At 41.0% G+C, this 22,618-nt stretch overlaps 1 protein-coding gene and 3 long non-coding RNA genes across 10 annotated transcripts in view; 2 read left to right on the top strand and 2 right to left on the bottom strand.

The window, feature by feature from the left end:
- Positions 1-22,618, bottom strand: part of LOC111247653 (uncharacterized) — an 82,158-nt gene that overhangs the window by 7,470 nt on the left and 52,070 nt on the right. The window lies entirely within an intron of this gene.
- On the top strand, positions 2,186-10,981 carry LOC111247643 (uncharacterized). Of its 5 annotated transcripts, XM_086979465.1 has the most exons (6): positions 2,186-2,979; positions 3,445-3,534; positions 4,161-4,271; positions 5,327-5,403; positions 8,715-8,816; positions 10,714-10,981. In XM_086979465.1, the coding sequence occupies exons 4-6, from the start codon at positions 5,327-5,329 to the stop codon at positions 10,880-10,882; spliced, it is 348 nt and encodes a 115-aa protein (XP_086835591.1). In that variant the 5' UTR covers positions 2,186-2,979; positions 3,445-3,534; positions 4,161-4,271; the 3' UTR covers positions 10,883-10,981. The 5 variants fall into 5 exon arrangements, with proteins under 5 accessions (XP_086835591.1, XP_086835579.1, XP_086835587.1 ...); XM_086979453.1 differs by lacking the exon at positions 8,715-8,816 and having other exon boundaries at positions 3,445-3,498; positions 5,327-5,437; XM_086979461.1 differs by lacking the exon at positions 8,715-8,816.
- LOC147758371 (uncharacterized) lies at positions 13,669-21,768 on the bottom strand. The gene is made up of 2 exons (XR_015320560.1): positions 20,538-21,768; positions 13,669-15,988 (listed from the first exon to the last, which is right to left on the bottom strand). It is a non-coding gene; the product is annotated as an uncharacterized LOC147758371 (long non-coding RNA).
- The window catches only part of LOC111247646 (uncharacterized), a 30,243-nt gene continuing 23,614 nt past the window's right edge, over positions 15,990-22,618 (top strand). The window contains exon 1 of the long non-coding RNA XR_002672194.2: positions 15,990-16,620. This is a non-coding gene — a long non-coding RNA (uncharacterized LOC111247646). The remainder of the gene's footprint in view (positions 16,621-22,618) is intronic.

Here is a 22,618-nt window from a genome sequence, read left to right as displayed (position 1 = left end):
TTATCACCCTAATGGATGTAATTTTTGCTGCTGTTTTGCAAGCTCGAAGTAGGCTACAATCAATGCAAACGATTTTCCTAACCTTTTCATGTCATAAGCTAATTTTCGTTCCATTATGGGCTTCAATGCAAAAGGTCCGGTGGCATCGCTCTAGGAAGTTCTAAAGTTTGTTCAGGACCTTGTTACACAATATTGGCTAATGCACCGAAAAAATACGAAATCAATACCAATGGCCTAATCAATGGCCTATAGGCCAACGGTATCGATCTAGTAGGTAGTGAATCAATAAAAATAATTATAGCTATTTAACCATACTGAAAAACCATACATATACCAAAATGTATTTGTTCTGTGTCATTTTCGGTTCATAAAAATTGGTTCAAAATTGTAAAACTTTTTCGTTTTTCCCCTTTTCTTTTTTTTTTTTTGTAAGACATCTGTAATAATCTTCTGCGAATAGTAAATTACCATCGACGAAATTATTACCTTCCTGCTTATAGGTCCTTTATGAACAATTTCGCCATTGCAGTCTGTAAAAACATACATACTGTACATAAAAGTGAGCATTCAAAAATCAATGCTGTTACCAAAACCAAAGATACACTATGTGGGACCTGAAATGTTTTGTCTGATCTTCTTTAATTCGTTTCTATTTATAGTAAATTATACTACTTGCGTTTTTATCGCCTTTCGTTTTATTATACAGCACTTTTCATCTCGAAAGGAAAACGACACGGACAAACATGTTAAAGTAACTTTATACTCGAGCATAATACGGTGAGGCTTGAAGGCCCTTCAGCACTCTCACCAACCTGTTAAATTAGTCGGAGGCAAGCGGACCTTGTCAGATCAATACGGAACAGTGAAGCTCGTGGCGCGCAGAGGAAGAAGCAGTCGAATTAGTGTAATTCAAAGAGTACAAGGGGAGTACTGCATAGTGCCAAAAAATATATTCTGAGATTTAGTTGTATAAACAAAAATAGAAACAGAATAGGGCGAACAATGAAACTCTTTGAACATCACTGGAAAACAGACTAACTGATAACGCAGAGTTCTGAGCAATGTAGGACTTGTATCGGCCTATTAGCACCGGTGCCGCTCAATCGTTCATGTTGAGTTTCCTTTTCTATCAATTTCAAGAAAAACGTGGCTACATGCGGCTAGAATCTCACGGTGTTCACTTGTTTACAATTCTATTGAACCCAATAATTAGAGCCGTTTGGGATGAACTAACACAGCTTGAAAAACTTGGGAGGATGACGTTTACAGTGACCAATAGCGTAACAAAGAATCTGATAACGGTCTTATACGCTGAAAACATCTAAAAGAACGCCCCTTTCTTGTACGAAGTTGAGCTCACTATAATGCTAGTACCCGTAATTCCGTTGAAGCCTTCCGGTCAAAGAAAAAGGGAAGTCAACAGCGCGCCGAAGTGGCCATTTAGTTCTGGAGTTCATTCTAATTAAGGCAATCCGGTACACTTCGGAAGTCAACTCACGTCTGTATGCGTTATTTGATGGGCTGGGTGAGGTTTTTCATTTTGCTTCACATGACAAACTTACTCAGGCTGGTGCGCCTGAACATGTTACAGCTGGTCTTAGAATACTTCCATAAAATTCGATGGGATTGGCCATGATGTATAGTACAGACAGGCTTTACTCAGAAACGTACTTCCCTGACCCCAAAAACCTTGTACCCGCTTTCTCCCTGATCCCAATGCTATTCTCCACCTTTATGGCACAGCTAACTCGAATCGAGCAGGATTCAAAATAGTGAGAATACAAGGTATTAGTATAACGTCTAAGTTTCAAACGCAACAGAGCACGGGCGCTAGACTGGCAGCATACTATAATACCTCCAATACTAGGCCTCAAGAAAAATTCCCAAGGAAATGAGGAGTTGTGTTACTGTCAGATCGGATTCGCGACGCCCAAACCAAACAAATGAGGGGTTTTTTATTCTTTTGTATTATGATATCTATGAACAACTTTACGGAGACGATTAGAAACATTTTAGGAGTGATTTTTGAATAACTCGCAAGCCACGCCTTCTTTCCTGAGAGATTCAGCTCTCAAACTATTTGATACACATTTACGGCTTCGTTTGGTATACAGAGACTTCCCATATGGACGTTCTCCGTCATGAAAGCAAATGTAGACAGAGTATGTTCCGTACACTTCAAGTACGTTCCAAATCTAAATACGTATTTTTAATACGGTACAAGCGTCTGACGCTCCCTTAGCTAATACACCGCTGATTATCGAAAAGGAGATTCGATTTTGACAGGGAGCTTTCGCAATAAGTTCCTGCGCAAGAACTGATGTAAATATTATCGTATCCACCGTATTTGCTTATCCCTAGCTGGATGCAGCTGATCAAATTAAATATGATCACGCCACTACAGCCATACTTAGATTACCTTATATGGCTCACGAGTGTAAAAAGACAAACGACTCAAGCATATATAAATGATTTTTAAAAAGTAGGCAGCTTATGTGCGTGTGACTTCAAGCTGATATTCAGCTATCTTCCCGTATGAAAGAATCACCGCATTCATTTTTCAGATCCTAAAGGCTGCTTGTAAAGGTCCTACTGGGCTGGGATGACGTTAGAGTATCCATATCAGCAGCTATTGACCTTTTAACTTCTTGCTTTTTTCGTAAGTTTGTTTGTGACTATCTGTTGACGTTAACATCTGAATGAATGGTAGTAGTCTTGTCTGTTACCGAACCAAATAAACGTTTCGATTCCGTGTCCGTTGTGTCAAGTCGCACCGTCGAACGTGTATTAATCCGCCAGCTTTAGGCTCGTACGCCTTACGTTAAAAAAAGTGCACGTAAAAAGTATGATACGTACGGTAAAAAGATGCAAAGATAATGAGAAGACGGGGAAATTTTGCTATAAACAAGATCATCCTTTTCTACAAATCATCAGCAACGCATCGTTAAAAGAGTTCGTAGGATCTACAGTGGTTAGTAGGTAAGTCATTTTTACAGAGCTGTCTAATGAATGAAAGCATCGAAGGAAGAGGAAAGCAGCGTGAAGCAGTTTGGCACTGATGCATAGATGGTCGTGCTTTCCTTGTGTCTTTTCTATTTCATTTATAGATAGAAATCTAATCTTCTGTAGGCGACCATGTGGCTATTGAGTAGCGCTATCAATATGCGATGACAGTGCACGGAAAACTACCGCTTGAAATACAAGGAAAATCCGTAAACTAGGTAGAGAATAATCGATGGCTATGCGTTGTGCCCATTGATTTGTTTTACTAACAGCTTTAAGAAGAAAAAGAGAGTTTGCGAAAGGCGGTTTGCGAAGATGCTTCCTCCATTAGTCTTCCGTACCGATGCTACTATTAACGTTTTTATTTTAATAATTACATTCCATTACCGCGAAATGTCCGTTTTACGATCACGGCGTAATCTATTCGGGATATGAGTTCAGCCTCAACCAATGTGGATTTGGACGTTTACGTGCGAAGGCGTTTGTACCTTTGTAGTGAGTATTCAAACGTCCGTGGAAAGACAACAGGAGGTGAGAGCAGCAGACCAGTAAAAAAAAAAAAAAATATATATATATATATATATATATTGGTAGACAGGTAGAAATATAGTTAAAATAGTATCGTTTGCGTATGATTTGACCGTTCAGAGAAAATGTAATGTTCTTTTTACTTAAGCACTAGTTCTTTTGGCTAACACTGTAAAGATGTTAGAATGTACCGAGGACCGATCAAACCACTCTAAGTTTATAGTTAACTTTTTTAGGTCACAATCGCATTTCAACCAAGTGACAGTTTTGTTTAATATATAGTTGACTATGTGTTAAAAGTTTTAGCCCATTAACTGAAACCTAGTCATCTGAACGTACTTCAGCAAGCAACTTAGATAAAGTTCTTTTTCGAAGAACCTCTCCATACATAAGCAACACATTCCTCAAACTAGCTGAAATACGCCCAGTTAACACATACAGCTGATCAGTTACTTCTTAAGTCAACAGACAGTCTCATAAAAACAGGCAAATAAGCTATACGTGGCTTATGGAAAGGTTAATTAGAGGATTTCTTACGTTAGTTCTTTATGTTATGTGTTTTTTTGATATTTACACTTCAAGCGTTCGTTCAAACCAATGCGAGAATGAAAAAGATACTTTTATTTTAGGACGGAGCTGTTCATGTATCAGTTATCACCGGTACCACCGGGTGATTCTATCGGTGATAAGATCGGACCTCTCCCTCGCCATGGAGCGATCACTCTTGATGGAAATCGAAGGTAAATTCGAAAGTGTACTTCAGCCCGACCGACAACGTTCTTGTCCAGTGGGCCCAACGCGTGTGACAAATGAGGGATATTTGGATATAGTAATGTTTTCGAAAATGCATGCCTCGACTTTATCGCGCTCACGAAAAAATCACTAAAAATACAGCTTGGTCCAGTGGTTGAACCGCAATGAGAAATTACTTGTTTCTTTTTCCCTACTCCACTTTTGCTGCTTTGAAGCTATGAAGGTCTATAGCTTCAATGCGCTTGTGCAATGAATGCTTTGAAGCAAGATTCCATAGGTATATCTGTTTGTATGGAACTGTATTCGAATTCACTTCGTTTGAGGTTACATAATTGAAAACTGAGTGAAAAAATTTGGAATATTATACTGATTGCAGCTTTTGTTAGCCCGGTTGAACGAACCTTGTTAAAGTTCAGATGGGGTATTTATTGAGGCTTGGCCCACGCAGCTTTATATATTGACTGAAGAGGACATTGAAGGTAAACACACTCACTGTTAAACGAGGTGGATTATCCACAGTTACCTATGGAAATTTTATATATATATATATATATATATATATATATATGTATATATATAGATGTATTAGAACCATAGATTTATCGTATCGCTTCTGTAGAAACAGCAGATACAGTATGGACTTGCCGTTGTTTACCTTTTACAGGCATTTATTTTCGAAAGTGTTGAAACGAATGTGCATATAAAATTTTTACACGAAACTAATATTTTTTGAAAATTGCATTGTATTAAAAATTCTTTTTTTTTTTTTTGAGCATTTTCGTTAAATGCTGGCTGTCGCGGAATTACGGACTGTGATAATCTGCAGTAGCTGTTCGAAAACAGGTGTCGCTTCTACGAGTCTACCGGACGTTACCGTTATCACAACAAATTAGAATAATATAGAAAAATTACTTAATTTACTCAACTTAATTTCGAAACGGGGCACACTAAACAGGGCAGAAAATCCCAAAAATTTAAAATTAATAGTCACCTAACGCATACGCTTATACGCATTAATGTGTGCAATAACAACTATTTACAGATGGGGTCACAGTTTAGGACGGCATCCTGGCGAAGGCCACGTGGAAGCGATCGAGATAATTGGCTGGATAGCAAGATGTATGATCTATATTGGAATAAAGGAGATGGCTGTGTACGAGCTAAGTACTCACAGTATAGCCTCCAGAAGTGCAGAACTGGCAAATCTGTTTCAGCAATTACTAATTTTAAATTCTGAGAGAGCTTCAACAACCGTATGTAGCCCGATGTCTAGCTACGATATGTAGAGGTCAATATCCACCTATCAGGTTAGGTACAGGTATATTTATTGCAAAACGGTTACTATTATAGAGCGGAATTCTATGAGGCAAAATTCCACCACGTACCAAAAAATAAAATACACACGCAGTACGTAAAGTACATTTTAGAAATAAACAAATCTTCATGAAGCGATTAGTATTTTAAATATCAGGACATGTTGCGTTCCAGTTCTGACAACTTTGAGCCAATGCTGCCAACGTTTGGTTCCTCTGGAAAACGTTCATGTATGTAGAGATATATGAGGAAAAGACGTTATGTTTGCCTTTGATCGGGATCCTAAAGTAATTGAAATAGACGATATAGTTACCCGGCTTTCACATCATACTTGCGCTTTTTGAGGTGTTTCCTAACAATGATGCTGTATGCCGTGCGTATGATATGCACGAGCGCGATGTTTTTCTCAATGGCACTCTGTGTAGGTAGGTATGTTTTATGATCGGGGTTTGAGGAATTGAAGTTCGTCATTTCTGAAATTTCCACAACGATTAGGAATTACTCGTGATCTATTGTATGCCAGGCGTCCGAAATTAAATGACAAATGTGACGATGTCGTCACATTTCGAACACAGGTATCGTGTACTCACATGTTACCTGACTCTAAAAATAGACACATTTGGTCATAGCAGGCATCTGTTTATCTATTATTCTTAGTAATTCTTTTTTCAACAGTTTCGTAGATTCATTACGGGGGAAGCAAGAGGTTTGTGTTTCAAAGATCAACTATTGTCTAATGCTTTCGCGGCAGTCGAACCCCCTACCGTGGCTAGCCAAGACCAATGGTCGACGTTCGTGATAGTTCGTTTGACGCAAGTCCGCTAAACGAATCTACACATCCCGTCCTATCGTCTGCTACTGTATACTGTTTTTAATATTATCCTACATTTTATCTAGTGCATAGTAATGTGTGTTGCCACTGCTTTCACAGATTGTCGCGATGCGCACCGCGGAACGTTAACTATTGTTGCTACGAACACCGCAATTTTATTTTTTGCGTATGTTTCGTATTGATTTGAAGAAGTGCCACAAACGGTCATCTCTCGTTATCCCGTTATTCGAAACTGGTGGCTTTTCTTATCTATCTAGAAAGTATCTACTGCTCTAAAACGGTTTGCCACTACTATTTATAGAGTAATCGATGTGTCGCGTAAACATCTTGTGGAAGAAGTCCTTCCTAAGCAAAATATTTATTTTAAAATCCACTTCTAAACAGACGGCAGCAATTTCGTTCTAGAACCCCCTTGAAAATATAAATGTATTTTAGTACAATATCATACACCTTATTAAGGGTTGTATCGTCGCTTAGAGCAGTTAGTGAACAGCGTACGCGTTCTAAATACCAGCTTGTTTCTACATGAATAACGGTGTTACTACTACATTTACTCAGTATTACATTGATTTATTCCGTCTCGCCAGAATTTTTAGCTCTGTAGTTGAAGAAGTCATTGAACTAGTTTCTACGATGATCAAACGCGCCCTTAAACACTTCATTCGTCAGCGGCCAGAAACGATGTCAGTCAGTAGGTGCAATGTCCAGACATTTCGGCGTCTACCCAAACAGCTTGCGCAAGGCGAGCTTTATCTTGTGTGGTTTGCCATAATCCTGGAGAGAGATAACTGTGTTTTATCTATTGACCAAAGTCAGTGCAGCTAACCCATATACAGATGTCTGTTGTTTTTCAGGCACTTCCCTGCGTAAGTTTCATTCCTTCAGTTCAATAAAACTCAAATGATGATTTAGTTCAGCTCTGTGGCGTAGACGTACCTATGTATTCCTTCCTTTGCTACATTTCGATGTGGAAACACCTTTCTGGCTACCGGCGGCAAATCTGGATGGAAACCTACCATTGTGGTTGCGTATTGGTTAGGGCCGAAGGGGAAATGTAATAAGGAGCTGGGTTGTTCCGCGTCCCGATTATAGGGCACTCAAGTTCCTGATTTCTAGTAAAACCCATAGATCAAGATGACTGACAATATCTGCTCGGCCAATCTATAGATTGCTTGAAGGCTATGTTCTTTCGGAAACGGCTATAGTCGGTTTGTTAACGTATAAGTAATGATTTATTACCGCCAAAGCAGCGACCATCGGCTTCAACACGAAACAGGACACAACTACAAACTGTTTGTCGAAAACTGCGTGAAGTGTACACAACCAACCCGCTACATACACTGACTACTTAGCAAACCACGCGGACCGTAAGGCACAAACACACTCATCAGTGACGTAGCAAGCAATCAGAGGCTGTCCTGAGGTGACTGATATTAATATAAAACCATATAATATATGAATATTAATCGAGTTTTTTCCTCAACATAGATAAATATCGTCCATAGATCTTAGATAAGTATAGGAACAAAAAAAGCCGTAAAATGTCCTTAGTAATTGGTAAATCAAAACCGTCAAATTGACTCAGGAAAGGACGACTATTTGTTCGACTGTAGCTAAAAGACGTTGCTTCAATGGCTTGCTAATACTGTGCTTCCCTTAGCCTTCTTCCCAATGACATACAAATTTCCGCCGCTGAACCTGAGCTAAAAACACGAAACCATACAGGGTGAGCAATCCAAATACCCGCTCATTTAATTTTTTTTTTTACAAAAATTGTCCAGACGACGAGCAGAGAAATTTTGCCCAATTGTAAATAAACCTGAGGCAACAAATACTCGTTTATAGTAGTTTTGAGTTCAGCTTGCCACAATCATGTCATCATACCGTAGTTTTCAAAAATTTACCAATGGCTTACCACATAAAACATCTGCTGAATGGGCAGACCTAATCGCTTTCAAACCTGTAAAAACGGAGTATACTTACAAAGTCTTGTGACAGTAACAAAGTCTTGTGAAAATACTTATATCGTCTCGGTTTTTTTTCTGCTAAAGCTTGGAAAATCCGAATTCTTAATCTTCGTTTGCGAAGGCTCACACTGATATAACGTCAAGTGAGATTGCGGAAGTAAGGGAACCTTCAAGCAGGATGAACATTTAACAGAAAATTACTACACTCATTGTGGCCCAGCCAGATGTGTGGACGTTCTAAAGGTTATCTAACACATATACGCAGTCTGAAACTGTCCTCATACAGAAAATTTATGTTGCCAATTTTTCTCTATTAGGATCACTATTAGTCACGCAGTGGGCTACAGCAGCCGACATAACTTTACTCGCATGGTGAACAAGCTTCGAACAGCGTCTGAAGCTGGCCTGCTTAAACCGAGGTAAGCAAAACCTCACGGACGGTTTTCAACGCTTTCATAAGAATAGAATCCTGGCTCCCGAAATTTACCGGTGCGGCCTTAAGCATTTTATCAAAGAAAGCGTATTTGGGCCTGACAGAACGGCCTTTATGCCTTATGTGTTTGCAGTATCGCCTTTCGCATCATACGGCAGCACTGCCACCCCACAGGTGCGCTTACGTTACGTGCTGTTACGAACAGCTATATACAGGAAAAATCTAACTTCTATGGCATTGTTTCCGATAACGATGTCCCGAAGGGTTTTGTTCCGTGCAGAGATAGTGTCATAGCAGGCGTTAATTCTAGTAATCATTGGTAATGGGACCGGACTAGCAAAAGGTACGTGCAGTGAACGCTTTTCATCTCGTACTGTGGTAGTTCGTCTACTGATGGCTTCCTTCATTGACCTACTGATTTCAGCGAAGCGAGCTTCAAACTACTGAGTAATTGTCTATGCGTGTGGGGTGTACGCCTGTTGATCTCCTACTGCGAACTTCGGGAGAACGTCGTTTCAGTGATTTTCTACTTTGGCAGTGTGCATTCTCTATTAATGTCTTCGAAAAGCGGTGTCTTCCTTCTGTTAACATCTGCAGCATTACCGCAGCTCTACTAAGCTTCCAAATTCAACGGCCTGTACTCACTTTGAGTACAGGCCGTTGCTCCAATCTGTTTACCTTTTTGATGTTGTGATAGGACAATATCTTTAGGACGTGCTGTTTCAATATTTAGCTGCAGACCTTGCATCTCCAGATTTAGCGCCTTACATATTATTTAGCTCACTACTAGGCACAGGCACCTGATAGGCGCCTCAGGAACCTACTTACCTTGAAAAATTGTGAATTAGCTAGCACAATTTGAATACGCAAAGTGAGACAAAGCTCACTTATCTATATATATGTACGTTGTAACGAAGTGGCTTAGTTTTGCTGTTGGTTGTAGGAGCTGTGCCTCGAAGTATGTTTCTAAACCTTTCCATGGTCTCCTCGTGGCGCTTACCCAGCGTTATTGTCACGCCATGTAATAAGTGGTTGGTACGGTTGGCCATTTTCGACGCAAATCGAGGTTTTCATTCTGGGCGTGCAGCAACAGGCGCTCTCGACAGACTCCCCACAACGATAACAGCTGTTTACCCCGTCCAATAAAGTCAATGTTCGCCTTCTTTCAGCACGGTTTGCGGATCCGTGGCCAATGGGAATGGACGTATATTCATAATCCTCCTCTGCGAGCCGACATACGTTGCATGCGGCTCAGGTGCTCTAGCCTATACGTTTCTGACCAGAAAAATTTAAAAAAAAAGCAAGCGCGCTGTCAGCTGTTATACGGTTCTGTTAACCTTTAGACGGCGCCGATGACATGCTGAAAAAAAAACATGGTTTCGGATGATTTTGGAAGGGCATCCCCTTCGATAGTGTGCTATTTTTGAAGGTTACCCGATTTTCCCCGCATATATTACCTAGACCCCTAGAAGAAATCCTAGGGCCATTAAATTATCTGTGGTACTTTATTAATCTATAGCACGTATTTCTGCGAAAATGTTGTTCCATTTGTGTCGTGATGAAATACAAAACGCACGACGATAGACCTTGCTTTTCGATACTTATAAAAGCTTCATATATATATAATGGTGTCATTTGATGTACGCTAAGCATCGTTTTTCGACGCTCTTTGGAGCATCCAGGAATCTTAGTTAAAATGTTTACGAAATAGGAAATGACTGGCACGAGTCGATCTGTTTTTCCCTTGTTTATTTGCTAATGAAGAATTGCCAAAAAAAATGATCTGGATACGCATAAAACAAAGATTTAATATTTTTACACTATCCATTATACCTTTTGAAAATATTCTACACGTAGTTGTGTTCTTCCTATAATTATTTCAGCCTTATATTACAAACTCCAGCGGATTGGATCCTTCATCGGATACTTCATCAGGTATTTGGACAATGGACGAGTGAAGAAGGAGCGAGAACTTCTACTGGCTACTGCTTGGGCCGAATTGCACCACAGAAAATATTATCGACTTCAAATGCCAAAAAGAGTCGACTGTAGAGGCTCCGAAGAATCATATTAATCCCCAATTTGTCTTCTTTAAAAACTAGCCGTGGTTCAAACGAGAGTTTTGTTATAATAAACGTTCTTGCTGCTATACGTAGCGTTTACTTTCTATTACATAAAATATTCAAAAGGATAAAATAGTAATATCAACAGATACAACCGTTAAGCATAAGTGCTATGTTGCTGAAATACTCTCAGGCTCGTTTTGTGCACAGGATCTCTTTTTGTATGTTTCTACTAGTTTCAGTAGGGAATTACCTTCAAAATACGAGTGATTTTAGAACATCGATTTGATCTGAAACCATTGTTTAGATATACGTTTGATACATGTGTAGACGAGTACGGGAAATTTCTCAGCAGCTGCGATCAGCAAATATAGAAGATACTGTTAAGGGTGGGAACCAGCTGTTGCAAATGTAGGATCCTAAAGTCGCGTTCGTCTGCTAGTTTCCTTCGATGCTGCGTAAAAGGTTCGCGTTGAATGATTCTACGTAACGACCGAGTGTTGAACAACGCTCAAAGAACTACAAACCGCACTACGCCTGGAACAATACTAGAATTACAGTGTGAGAGTACCACAAGCTTATTGAGAAAAAATCGGCATCCGCTGGAATCGATCATGCTTGTCGTACTTATATCGACAAAGAAGAAAACAAATATGTATATTTCTTTCTTTTTTCTGTTAAGCGGCCCAGACTATTTAAAGTACATTAGCTGTGATCCGTTGTCGTACTTTGTTGTCTTTCTGTGATACGTTTGGCTACGACATGCTGTTCGTCCCGGAAGGTCAAATTTATGTGTATTTCTCTAAATATTCAAGTACGGTATACGTGTTATTTGCATTTTACCGTTATAAGGCAAAGGCTTACATTGCGGAAACTCTTCAGCTTCAAGGTTTTTCGGCAAAATGCGGCTGAAGCAGGTGAGGCGAAAAGTTTATTTTACTTCGTACTAGGAGACTTGTAGCAATCCATCTCTCGATTTCTGCGACTGCGCCGTTTCTGTTCCTGCGTGTAAACGTTCAATGGAAACTCCAACGATGCTAAGAACGACAGCATAGAGCGCTTTGTTTGCATCTTCGAAAACCAGATATTCATTTAGTGACATTGGCATTAAATTCAATTTGCCCTTACGTCGCGGCATTATATAGTGTACTTGTTTAATCACAGCCTTCGTTTCTTTTGTCATACTACAAAAAGAAAAACTCGGGAGGAATTCAGTGCCATGGTCTCCTGGCAGAGACAGTACCTAACAGAACCTTTGTCGAAACGTATATGTAAGGACCCATTTATTATGATCGAATTACATGCAATTCCGATATCGAGTAGTGACTTTACCAACATAAGACAATAAATAAATTAGTTTACTAAAAAAGAGCTGTAGAACGAGTATATCAGAACATCGTTATCGGACAATACACACAAGCGTAGATTGAGTTTGTTTAAACTTTCATGGTGGTAACTAAGCTTTCGATGGCGGGCGATTTCAAGGGAAAATTTCGTGTACTGCTCTCACACCTCAGTGAACCGATGACTGTACTGATGCACTTAATTAATCGCAGTCTTTTTATCTATAGCGAGTAAATTTTTAGTTTCGTTATGCAGACCTTAGCCCACCGCAGCCATTGGAGGGTTCCAATGGCCTAAATGCTTTATCCATCGTTTTCCCATTGCAGTTTATACACTGCTCGAAAAAAAGGTCTGATTTCGATTTAGGAATCAACAGTGCACTTACACTACCTCACTAATTTACCGCAGCTTTATATAATCAGCAGTTATTCTCGCGATATTAGCCTCCAAATAATGGAAACGGTACTTTAGAATCTGTTATCCTGCTAGTCTATCAACAAGTAACTTCACATTTATACGTTGCTGTCTCGTATTGCGCTTAATTCGCTTTCCCGTTAAAATTTCCATTCGATCGTCGGCTCAAATCGTTACCTCACAACTTCCGGCTCCGTAGTTTCTTGAACAGTACTGCACGAGCTTCCACTTAAAGTTTTCATTTCAGTAACAAACCCAGAAGCCCTCATAGAACTGCCTGTAAGCCGTTTTAAGGGCCATACACAGGCATACTAAGTGATACACTCGGTCATCATCGGTTAGGGCCTTTACCTGTGCGGGACGATGCCTCGGTGTTTGTTTCAACGGTGCATGCAACGGTGATGCTTTCAAACGAAGATGTTATTGGTCTCGGTTTATAACCAATCAAGTTTCGCTACACTTTTCACGAAGGTGGCCTTAAAAACTACACCCTGTTTATGCTCTCTAACAGAGCCTTTCAGGCTAGATTCAGTTGCCGCCTAAAATCCTTAATTAGCACATTTTATTAATAAACGTATTCTATTTTACATTTACAGAAGCAAAACGACAATACTAATAGGCGAATTAAATATATAACAACGCCTGCTATTGAATATCTATCGATCTTCACCCCTCCTCTTGACGTAAGAGAAATTGTATGCTAAAAAATTGTTAAACGAATCATTGGCGTCACCCGATGTCAGCATCACTCCTGTAAGCCAGATACTTAAGGATGAAAAATGTGGTAATGTGAGGCAGGCATTACGCAAATTACTTTCAAATTGGTGAAGAGACCTAATAATGTAGTGGTCCAAAATGTACAACATTATTTCTGGTGTATTTCCTAACTATGAATGTGAATCTCGCCCGTTCCTGAGGTGAGATATAGTGTGCCATCATTTAGTGGAAATGTTGCAGGATGTTGTCAAAAGTGTTGCCAGGACAGCTGTCGAGCGATGCTATTCGGTGGACTCACAATGTTTCCTATGCTAGTATTGTTTTGGTATTTGAGCTGGCATATAATAGCTATACCCATGACCATGGCTGAAAGCAACGTAGAGTTAGCTGTGATTTGAGACAGGTTCTTTAGAACAAAGGAGAACATCTATGGTTCGGTTTTATGGATAGTCATTGCGAAGCAAACTCGTGTCGGAAATAGGCGGTGGTTACGCGACGTGTCAACGTCATGCGAAAGAGTAACTCGTGGGAGCAGCTAGATCTTCGTGTTCGGGAATCCGCCCGTGACCCTCTTGCGGCAATGACATGCGGGTACGAACCACCAGCTACCATTTAAGTACCGTTGCATTTTAAAATCAAGGTTCCTCATAAGAATAATTGTCTCGCCTTTTTAGTTCGCGGCAAGAGACCAGATACCTCAGCGCTATACGAGAATTTGGTAGTGAAGTAAGTCGATACGTTCGCACCGTATAACAACATTTCCAGGCAAAACGTGATATTACTTTGAATACGTATACTACTAATCAATATCTAACAGGAACTGGGAGTGGTAGCTGTCAGCCGCAGTGAGTCATCCTGGGTCCCGCGCAAGTTGAGTCAACCATTGAAATACCTCACGTACGCATTTTTAATGTCGGCATTGGCAGGCATTACACTGTTAAAATTCTGCCGAATGGTTCATCAGGGCTGCGTACATCATAAAAAATTCGGGGATCGACCTCCAAGACTTCGCGTTTAATCACAGCCTCCCGTCCTACCTAACAACAGCTCTTAGGCGAAGAAGATTAGCAGTTTCTGAGTTACTCTCAGAACTGCATAACTTGTTTTCGGTGGCCCAGGTACGGATCTTGAAACGAGGGTGGGCAATGAGGCTTGTAGGCATCAAGGTTTCAGTGACGCCTGATGGAGCCGCTGCAAGTGCCATCTTCCTGTCAGCGCGCACTTTCCGAACGAAGTTTTATGGACGGAGACCGGTACATTTGCTTCTAAGAAGGAAAATTGCCTGTGGCATATGTACGCTGTGGGCATTTGCCATCGTCTAGTCTCAATGTCTTTCGGCCGAGAAAAGCCTTTTCTATATGCATTTCTCTTTGTATGTGCTAACATAACCTGCCTGCATCTATTGCTTTTAATAGCAATAAATGTAAGCACAGACGCGACGAAGCACAACACGCAATTAATAGTTTTCCCCCAGTGGGGGGGGGGGACGGTGTAGATCCGAGAACGGTACAATAAGTCGAGAAAATTCGAATGGCAGTATGTCGGCAAGTGGGGAATTTAGGAGCCGCGCCTTTGTTTTGTCCACCTGTTGTTGGTCCACGTATAGAATCTAGGTACTTCGACGTAGTGCTTTAGATAATGCACTTTATTCGCTTCGTGGGTTTCCCGCAAATCCTGACATTATAGGCTGCTAAGTCCTTGTGAAAGAACACGTGCTGCTCTTGGGGTAAGTGCAGGTGGAGTCGCCTAATAAAGGAGTTGGAAAATTCGGCATCTGTAAGGCAGCTTTGCAAAACTCAGTATATCAGCCGGCACGGTACTGTCCTATTTTATCAGTTTCACAGACAGCCCTGTGTGTGCATCATGTTCTATATAATCAATCTGACCAGGGAACATAGTTCCCTTTCTAGTCGAAGGTTTCCAGGAGGTCCGTGTTGTACGGAGGCACTCACTGCGATGGTATGGCATGATTAACATTCTGCTGGCTTTCTTTGAAGCCAACAAATACGTTCATCTGGAGAAAGCGATGCGTCGGATAAGCGTCGTACGTGCAGAATGTACGCGTCGTTTAGGGAGGGAGCCTTCTAGTGTACTAACCGTTTATCATACATAGATCTATGTAGGACGGGCAGTAAATCATCTGCTTGAGTACAAATATGTAGGGGTCTAGGTCCCACACTGGGTTGGTTGATATCAGTTCGCACAAAGTTGTGGTACATTTATGACTGGGGCTTCATTTGCTCGTCGTTTATTGCAAGAGTACGGTCTTGCAGGAGCCCTCTGTCTTGATATGTTTGATTGCTGGACAAGCATGAAACAGGTGCGGTATAAGAAGTTTTTTTTAAGTGAAACACTTTTTGATGAAGTCTAGCGGACCCTTGGGCTGTTGGCCCTCAGACATGTAACGAACAATACCTGACCATTGCACGTTACGTATTGTAGATGAAAACCGTGAAGCGTTGCCAAAAAAATGCCAATGTGTCGTCACATTCTGTTACAGTTCCGCCATATACTGTAGACTTCTTTTAAATGGCAGAGAGAGGACGCACCGTGAGGGCTAGATCACCATCGTTGTCGATCGCGTCAGCGAAGCCACTATATGTTGTCGCCTAAATAAAAACTGTTCATTGCATTGAATATAATATGGGTTTTTCTTCATTTTCGCACCATTTCGACGTACTAATACACGACGAGGTAATACAGCGGTCTGCCTAATGCGGATGATTAAATTCTTATGGCGCGGAACGCATAGTAGCGGACTTCGGCTATTTTACGGTTGTGAGTTGTCTATAGCTAGAGCTGTCGTCACCAGATGTAAACAGCTGAGCGTACTAAAGGCTATCATCGGACCAGTATGATTATGAGCTAGTCTGCGGTCTACTACACGTCAGAAATGCTCCGATAGCCTGTAGGCAAATGACTCACTGTGCCATCTCACTGCAATCCTAAACAATAATTTTTACCTTGTTGGCTAATAATGCGCTGTCCTTTGCTGATGTGAGGTAATAAATATAGAAATCTACAATTTTTAGCATTTTGACGATGGGGCGGAATTCGAAACGACTCGTGTTGTCGGCGTTTGATGATTACTTAAGGATTTAGGAAGTAGATTTCGAGGAACTGCTATAGCTTGCCATGTACCCGGGCCGCGATTCTGGGTAAACGGACACAGCGCTTCGCTCTCAACACTTTTGTCAGCGTCCGACGAGTGCCGTATCCGGTTGTTAGAACGGGAGTATCGAATGTTGTAAGGTGAGACGACTTTTCCTTTATGGGCAAAGGTATTTGTCTAATGTGTAACAGTAGAGAGATGATGTTTTCAAACATCGAAAATGAGAAAGAAGACGCTGCCGTCCGTTTACAGCCAACCGAATTAACATTACGTTTTACGGGAAAGTGCAAACTTCTGCCTTTAAGGGCAAGGGTATGCGCACTGCCTTCTTAGGAACTAAATATTTTATCACCATAAAAAATTAGCTTAACCCGTCCCCGCTGAAAAGTTGATTTGGGTCATACAAAACTCGTTATTGAAGAGTTTAGTGTCTATTTACAAAAGATAAATAGGTTAAGTGTAATAATCACATCATTATCACGATCGTTGTATGTTTTTATATGAATTTTAAAGCGAATTGGTATTGTACGGTAACCCGGGTCAGCTCTACGGATGTGGTCTATATGATACGGCGGAGTGATTCTTTTGTATCAGCAGTTGATTGTCTTGATACATACATACATAAAATGTTAGTCACCTATACGTATTCCGAAGGGATTGCTTAGGTATGTTGTTGCCGTAAACTTTAGTTTCATACCCTGGGAGCACCTGACCAAAGCAAGCATGCCCTAAAGTGCGAAACTCTCCTGCACGCAATTACGTTAACGTATAGCTAAAATCTTCTCGTTTATAAAGAAGGCATTGCTTAGTGATAGTTACTATTTGAAATATGATGCTCAATTTAAACGTTCTTTAGTATATATATTTTTTTTATAGATTACGAGATTTTAGCTTCATTGAAATTTCCTTCAAGGTAACGCTTAAGCTCTAACCGAAGTGGGAGGTAAAGCATGCCGCTAGCAGTGTATTGAAGGTGCAGATAGATATATTAATTCTGTGTGAACGGACAAACTTACGAGCAACATAAAGTTCATGTAAGCTATTTAGCAGCCGAGTCGTCCTATAAGGTTAAGTTTGCTTTTGTGCAATTATTTTCCCATTTAGAGATTGACAGCTAAGTTGTTAGCGTGAACTTCTGCCGCTAGAGGGCAGTCAGAATACTTTCGTAAATTTTCTCCTGGCCGTTACTGACTCATTTTGAATGAACCGGCAAAAAGATTCGAATGCGCCAAGTATCACTGAGAGTATGCTAGTTTCTCAAAAGTGTGTGTCCTTCTTGTGTGGCCTTTCGTGTAATAGCGGAAGGCGGGAATACCATCCAAAAAACCCCTGAAAGGGACGGTTCAAGTGGCGACGAATGAGAGCAACGATATTTTGTCTCGCCATTGTTTCATAAGCCGCGGCCATTGTTTCATAAGCCGCGGCCATGTATAATCACTTAAGTCGCGCTCTGAGAACGTGGCTTCGAAGGTCGAACTTGGAGTCGTGAATAGTCGGCCTGTGAAAATGCAGAGTAAACATTTTACATAGCCAATGATAGGCTTCGAAATTATGCGATGTGCTATGTCAAATCTTGTTTGTTTGTTTGTTTGTTTTCATTTTACTGGTGACATCCTAACGCCTATGAGGGGTGAATCATTAGCGCGTAATGTCTTTAACAAAGGCAGAGTTAGTAATCTTCATGTTGGCAATGGTTGTGATGTGTTCATGTAACAGAGGCGGCGCGTGCGGAACGTATAAAAGGCAAATAACTTACGCTCCTCGTATGTTTTTCGTACGATTTATGGAATGTAATCTTTTGAAGAGTAATTTAACATTCGTACCGTGTCAAAAATCAGAAACGCTGCGATGCTTTTTTGAGACAAGGGTCACAAAAGTCAGATTGTTGGGGGAAAAAAAGATGCCATTAATAAGAATAACAATTGAAGTACGTATCACAGTCACAACCAAAGTTATGGTACACTCCTGTGAGATTTGATTTGCCTTTTGGGCACCCGGAAATAGCGTGGTGCTCCGACATTCCGCGCGCAAAGGCTCTTGTTCTCGAAAAGTGAACCTATTACTTTATTGCGGCCGGTTCAATTGCTTGAAGTCGGCTCAATATATGCCGAGAAAGGTGTTCTATCTGCTGTCCGAATTATTCAAATGAACTTCGCATCACTCGTGGGGAACTCGTAGTTGAATTAACAGGAAGTTAACTTACATCGTACAGCGAGGCAATCTATTGTACGGATCAATAAAGCGCTGATCGCTGATCACTGCAATAACACTGCTATGAAGTATTGATTGCTATTTTGCCCAGTATGCGTTGACTCCTTCCTGTTCGATCGACCAGGAAATTCGAAGCCCTAATATGGGATCTTTGAGACTAGTGCATTAGACAGCCTAGTCCTATTTTATAGCTTTACCTTGCGCCTCCGATAAGAATTTTTTCTTGCACATTATTATAAGGAAACCAAATGCTCGGAAGACAGACCATTGTAATGGACCGCTTTCCGCCTAGGCCGTAAGTAGAGAGATGATCATCTCAATGAACGTTCTTCAAGTTTTATTCGCTCCTTGGATTGTCCCTGCCCGGTTGTCAGGTACAAAATTAAGCATCAACATAATTATAGTGACTGCCCGTAACATATATCTAAAATTGCCTGATGTATAATAGTATTTTGTTGACACTAGTCGCATCGGATCACTTTCAATATTATTTATTAGTCAACTAAGCTTACAACTAGTGGAAGAGCATACATAATTATGTGTGCTTAAAGAACTAGACCAATTGATATTCAAAAAGGTCTCGTAGGTTCCATAGGTTAGTCAAGCAGTATGTTACCGAAGCCTCAACATCGTTTGTCTGCTTTCAAAACAATAGTCACCCCAACCAGCAGCTGCAACATCTACTCTCTATATAAATACAAATAAACATATATATTTATAAATAAATATCTATAGAGAGAGAGCGAGAAAGGGAGGGAGGGAATGAAGAAATGGCAAACTTTTTTCGTCTCCATTTGTTATTGGACGTTTCAACTATTATAACTGGCAGCAACTACACACAGAGGACTCACTCTGTTGTCGTCGCAAACCCCCGATGGGTTTTGGATCGCCCAGACGGGCTAGCTAAACGATACTGGTGTATGGCAAAAGCCAAATCCTTGTTCGACCATCTACCCGTCATATACGTATATACGTTTGTGTCGTGAACGGCGTAAGTGTTGGCCATCAGAAAGGCTTACAGCGGTCAACTTCAGTCCCCTTCTCTCAGTGTGTTGTTGATAACTAGTGCAATAACAATAACGTCCAAGTCAGCGTAAGGCGCTTGATCGTACCACAATGAAACGCCTATTGTGCAGCCCCAGCTGAAGTGGGTAGACCACCATGTAAGAGCCCATAATTAATTAATGGTTATTATCAAATTACCTCGTTCTTTGTGCTATAAGATCGCTGCGCTGGGGTACCACAGTCGAGTAATCTCTCGACAAAAAGCGAACCCATTTTTCATAATCGCTCGCTTTTTCGAAACAATCAACTAACTGCAAGTTTCTCGCAATTAACTTTGCTTTTCTACTCGTGCTTGTTTATGGCACATTAATCACTTTACGTTCGCACTATATTCACAAAACTTTAGATTTGGGTAACTACAAGTTGCAGTTGTTCAAAAGCCGTCGTTCCATCGTTACCAGCGAAAAATACCCCTTGTTACGAACTTCTACGTAGGTTGTGACTAGACGTACAGAACTTACTATTGCAAGGAATTGTTTGTTTAAAGTTACGATTCAATCGAAATACTGTGTCGGCTACTTTGACCGTTTCGACGACATAGGTCTTGCCCTTAGAAGGTCCTGCAGGACAGCGCATTGTGCCAATGCAACAGAAACAGTTTCGCATACTCTAGCACAATGTCATTTCACCTCGGGAAACAAATTATGCTACGAAGTTCTGTCTTCTAGAAATTGCTTCCATGTGTGAAGCACTAATTAAAAATTTAGTTCCGAGGTAGCACACCGACTTCATATAACTAACATGGCTAACTACGAATCAGAGAATGGCGTCTTTCGATTACCTTGTTTTCCCCGCTTTCCTTGCCGCCGAACAACAGACGCTTAATTGACAAACAACGGCGAGCAATTAGATGGCCATACTTTGTTCTCGCCGTTAGTTCTTCCGCCGTAATCATCATCATCGTCATATTCCATATGTAAATCTATTATATCATCGCATACATCAGCATTATACCAGCGAAAGCCTTGCAGTCACTGCTGCTGTGCTGCTGCATACGTGAAAGTCCTTAATAGAAGTCGATATCTTCCAGCGTACGCAGATTGTGGACTTGGCAAAATCTGGTGTAGGTAAAAATTGTGTTCGGTTAGGCGTCGGACGGTGTTAAATGTTTATTTTCAGTTTCAACAAATGAATCGCGATTCATCTACCTACATGAGCGGCCACCATGGACTGTTTTATATCCAGCGTTGGGCGTTGCCCAGTGGCTTAAGTGAATCCACTCCACCAGACCGACTAGTCAGCGGGGTCCGTTCTCGACAAAGTTCCCTGACTCGAAAGTAATCACTGGAATTATTGCAACTTTTACGTTTTCTGTTTTTCTCTTGTCGTCGTTTCTGTTCGTCGTAGTGGCGGCCGATGCGCCTCCCGCTCGGGCCGCGGTACGCGCGCTGTGTGGCTTGTTCTTCGACCCAGCTCTCTTTGCTCATTGTACGGGTTCACTTGCCCTATTGTGTGTTTTAATTATTTTAGACAGGTAGACAGATAGATGTGACACTTTCCATAGCGTTGCGGTCCTGGATCGCCTGCTTGTTGCATTGTTTTCTATCTTGACTGGAGTACTCAAGACATATGCGTGTAATTTTCAGAGCTGACGCCTCGCCTACATGGGTGGTCTCTAGCGGCGCTTAATAGTACTATTGCTCCTTCAACGGCGGACTGTTAGGAAAAAATTGAGGGACTGCTGCCGGTCCTTTATCTCGGAATGGCTAGAGCAGTCACTTCTCACAGCGCTGCGTAGCGGATATGATCATCGCGATATCTCTTGTATTTGCATTGAGGTAGTCTTTTTTCGGCTCCTTTAATTTAACGACCCGATACTATCGTAGGACCGCGCACGTCATACGGCATACATTTGTACGCTACAACCACTCAATACATTCACTAATTCATAATCCGTCGTTAGAATAATATGCTATGATGGTGGTACGCTACCAGCTGGCATCGCTAAAAGCATATTCATGCATAACCTCGACGTCCGTTGAGCCACCAGCAACAACTCGTAATGCTAGCATATAGAATATTGTTATTTGTTTCCGATATTCAATTACGATATCAAGGCTTTGTTATCTCGCTCACACCGCGAGCAGTCTGCGGGTAGGGTAATCTATTTTTGCCTAATACCTTAGGTCCAACTGGAACAAGTCCTATATAGCATAACATCTCCCAAAGGTTCGTGCTGGAATCCCGGTGTCAACTCTACCCAACGATTTACAGTGATAGTGACCCGAAGATATTACTCATCGCTGCCGAAATTTACCGGGACGTTGCCAGTCCACTATGGCGGACTAATGTCCAGATGTTCTTATTTAATTTGTGTACCATTTATGGTTTAATCCGTTAGACCTGAAGTGAACCCTCCTGAACACTAGAATTTTATGAACGCAGTCCATTTTGTGAGATCGTTACATATTGGCTTTCCGTTAGAACGTCATTTCTCCGTAGCTGCTTTTGTATAGTCAACGTTTGTTACAATTATTGACCTAGTGTCACTTTCTGGGTTCTTTTCGGTAGTTCCTGCCGCTGCATTTTGAACCCCTATGTTTCGAGTCTCACGACCGGTGTTGCCGTTAGACATTCCGGACACGAAACGAGGATGCAAGGAAGGAAGGGCTATTAAGGTGCTAAACATTTAAAAGTATGGCTTTGAGAGTGTTTAAACTCATTATTAACGAACTGGCTACCGCTATCCGAGATGAGGGTCAAGATATCTGATGTGACCCTATAATAATATGTTCAAATATCTCGTTTGTTTTAACGTAAATGTTAATGTAAAGGATTTTTGCGCGTTCAATAATTTGACTGGGACGTTGGTTTCAGCTGATTCACTTTTGCACTGGTAAAATTTATTCTGTTTTTTGCTAT

Source organism: Varroa destructor, unplaced genomic scaffold, assembly GCF_002443255.2.
Source record: "Varroa destructor unplaced genomic scaffold, Vdes_3.0 BEIS01000001.1, whole genome shotgun sequence".
In the NCBI taxonomy this organism is placed as follows: Eukaryota; Metazoa; Arthropoda; class Arachnida; order Mesostigmata; family Varroidae; genus Varroa; species Varroa destructor.
Note: the sequence above shows the minus strand (reverse complement) of the source record. Positions and strands in the feature narration are given on the sequence as shown.

Excerpts from the sequence above, each read along its gene's own strand:
- LOC111247643 (XM_086979453.1), top strand. The coding sequence starts at position 4,174 with ATGTATCAGTTATCACCGGTACCACCGGGTGATTCTATCGGTGATAAG. Across the intron at positions 4,272-5,326 it reads ACTCTTGATGGAAATCGAAG|ATGGGGTCACAGTTTAGGAC; the intron begins GTAAATTCGAAA and ends AACTATTTACAG. Across the intron at positions 5,438-10,713 it reads GGAATAAAGGAGATGGCTGT|CCTTATATTACAAACTCCAG; the intron begins GTACGAGCTAAG and ends TAATTATTTCAG.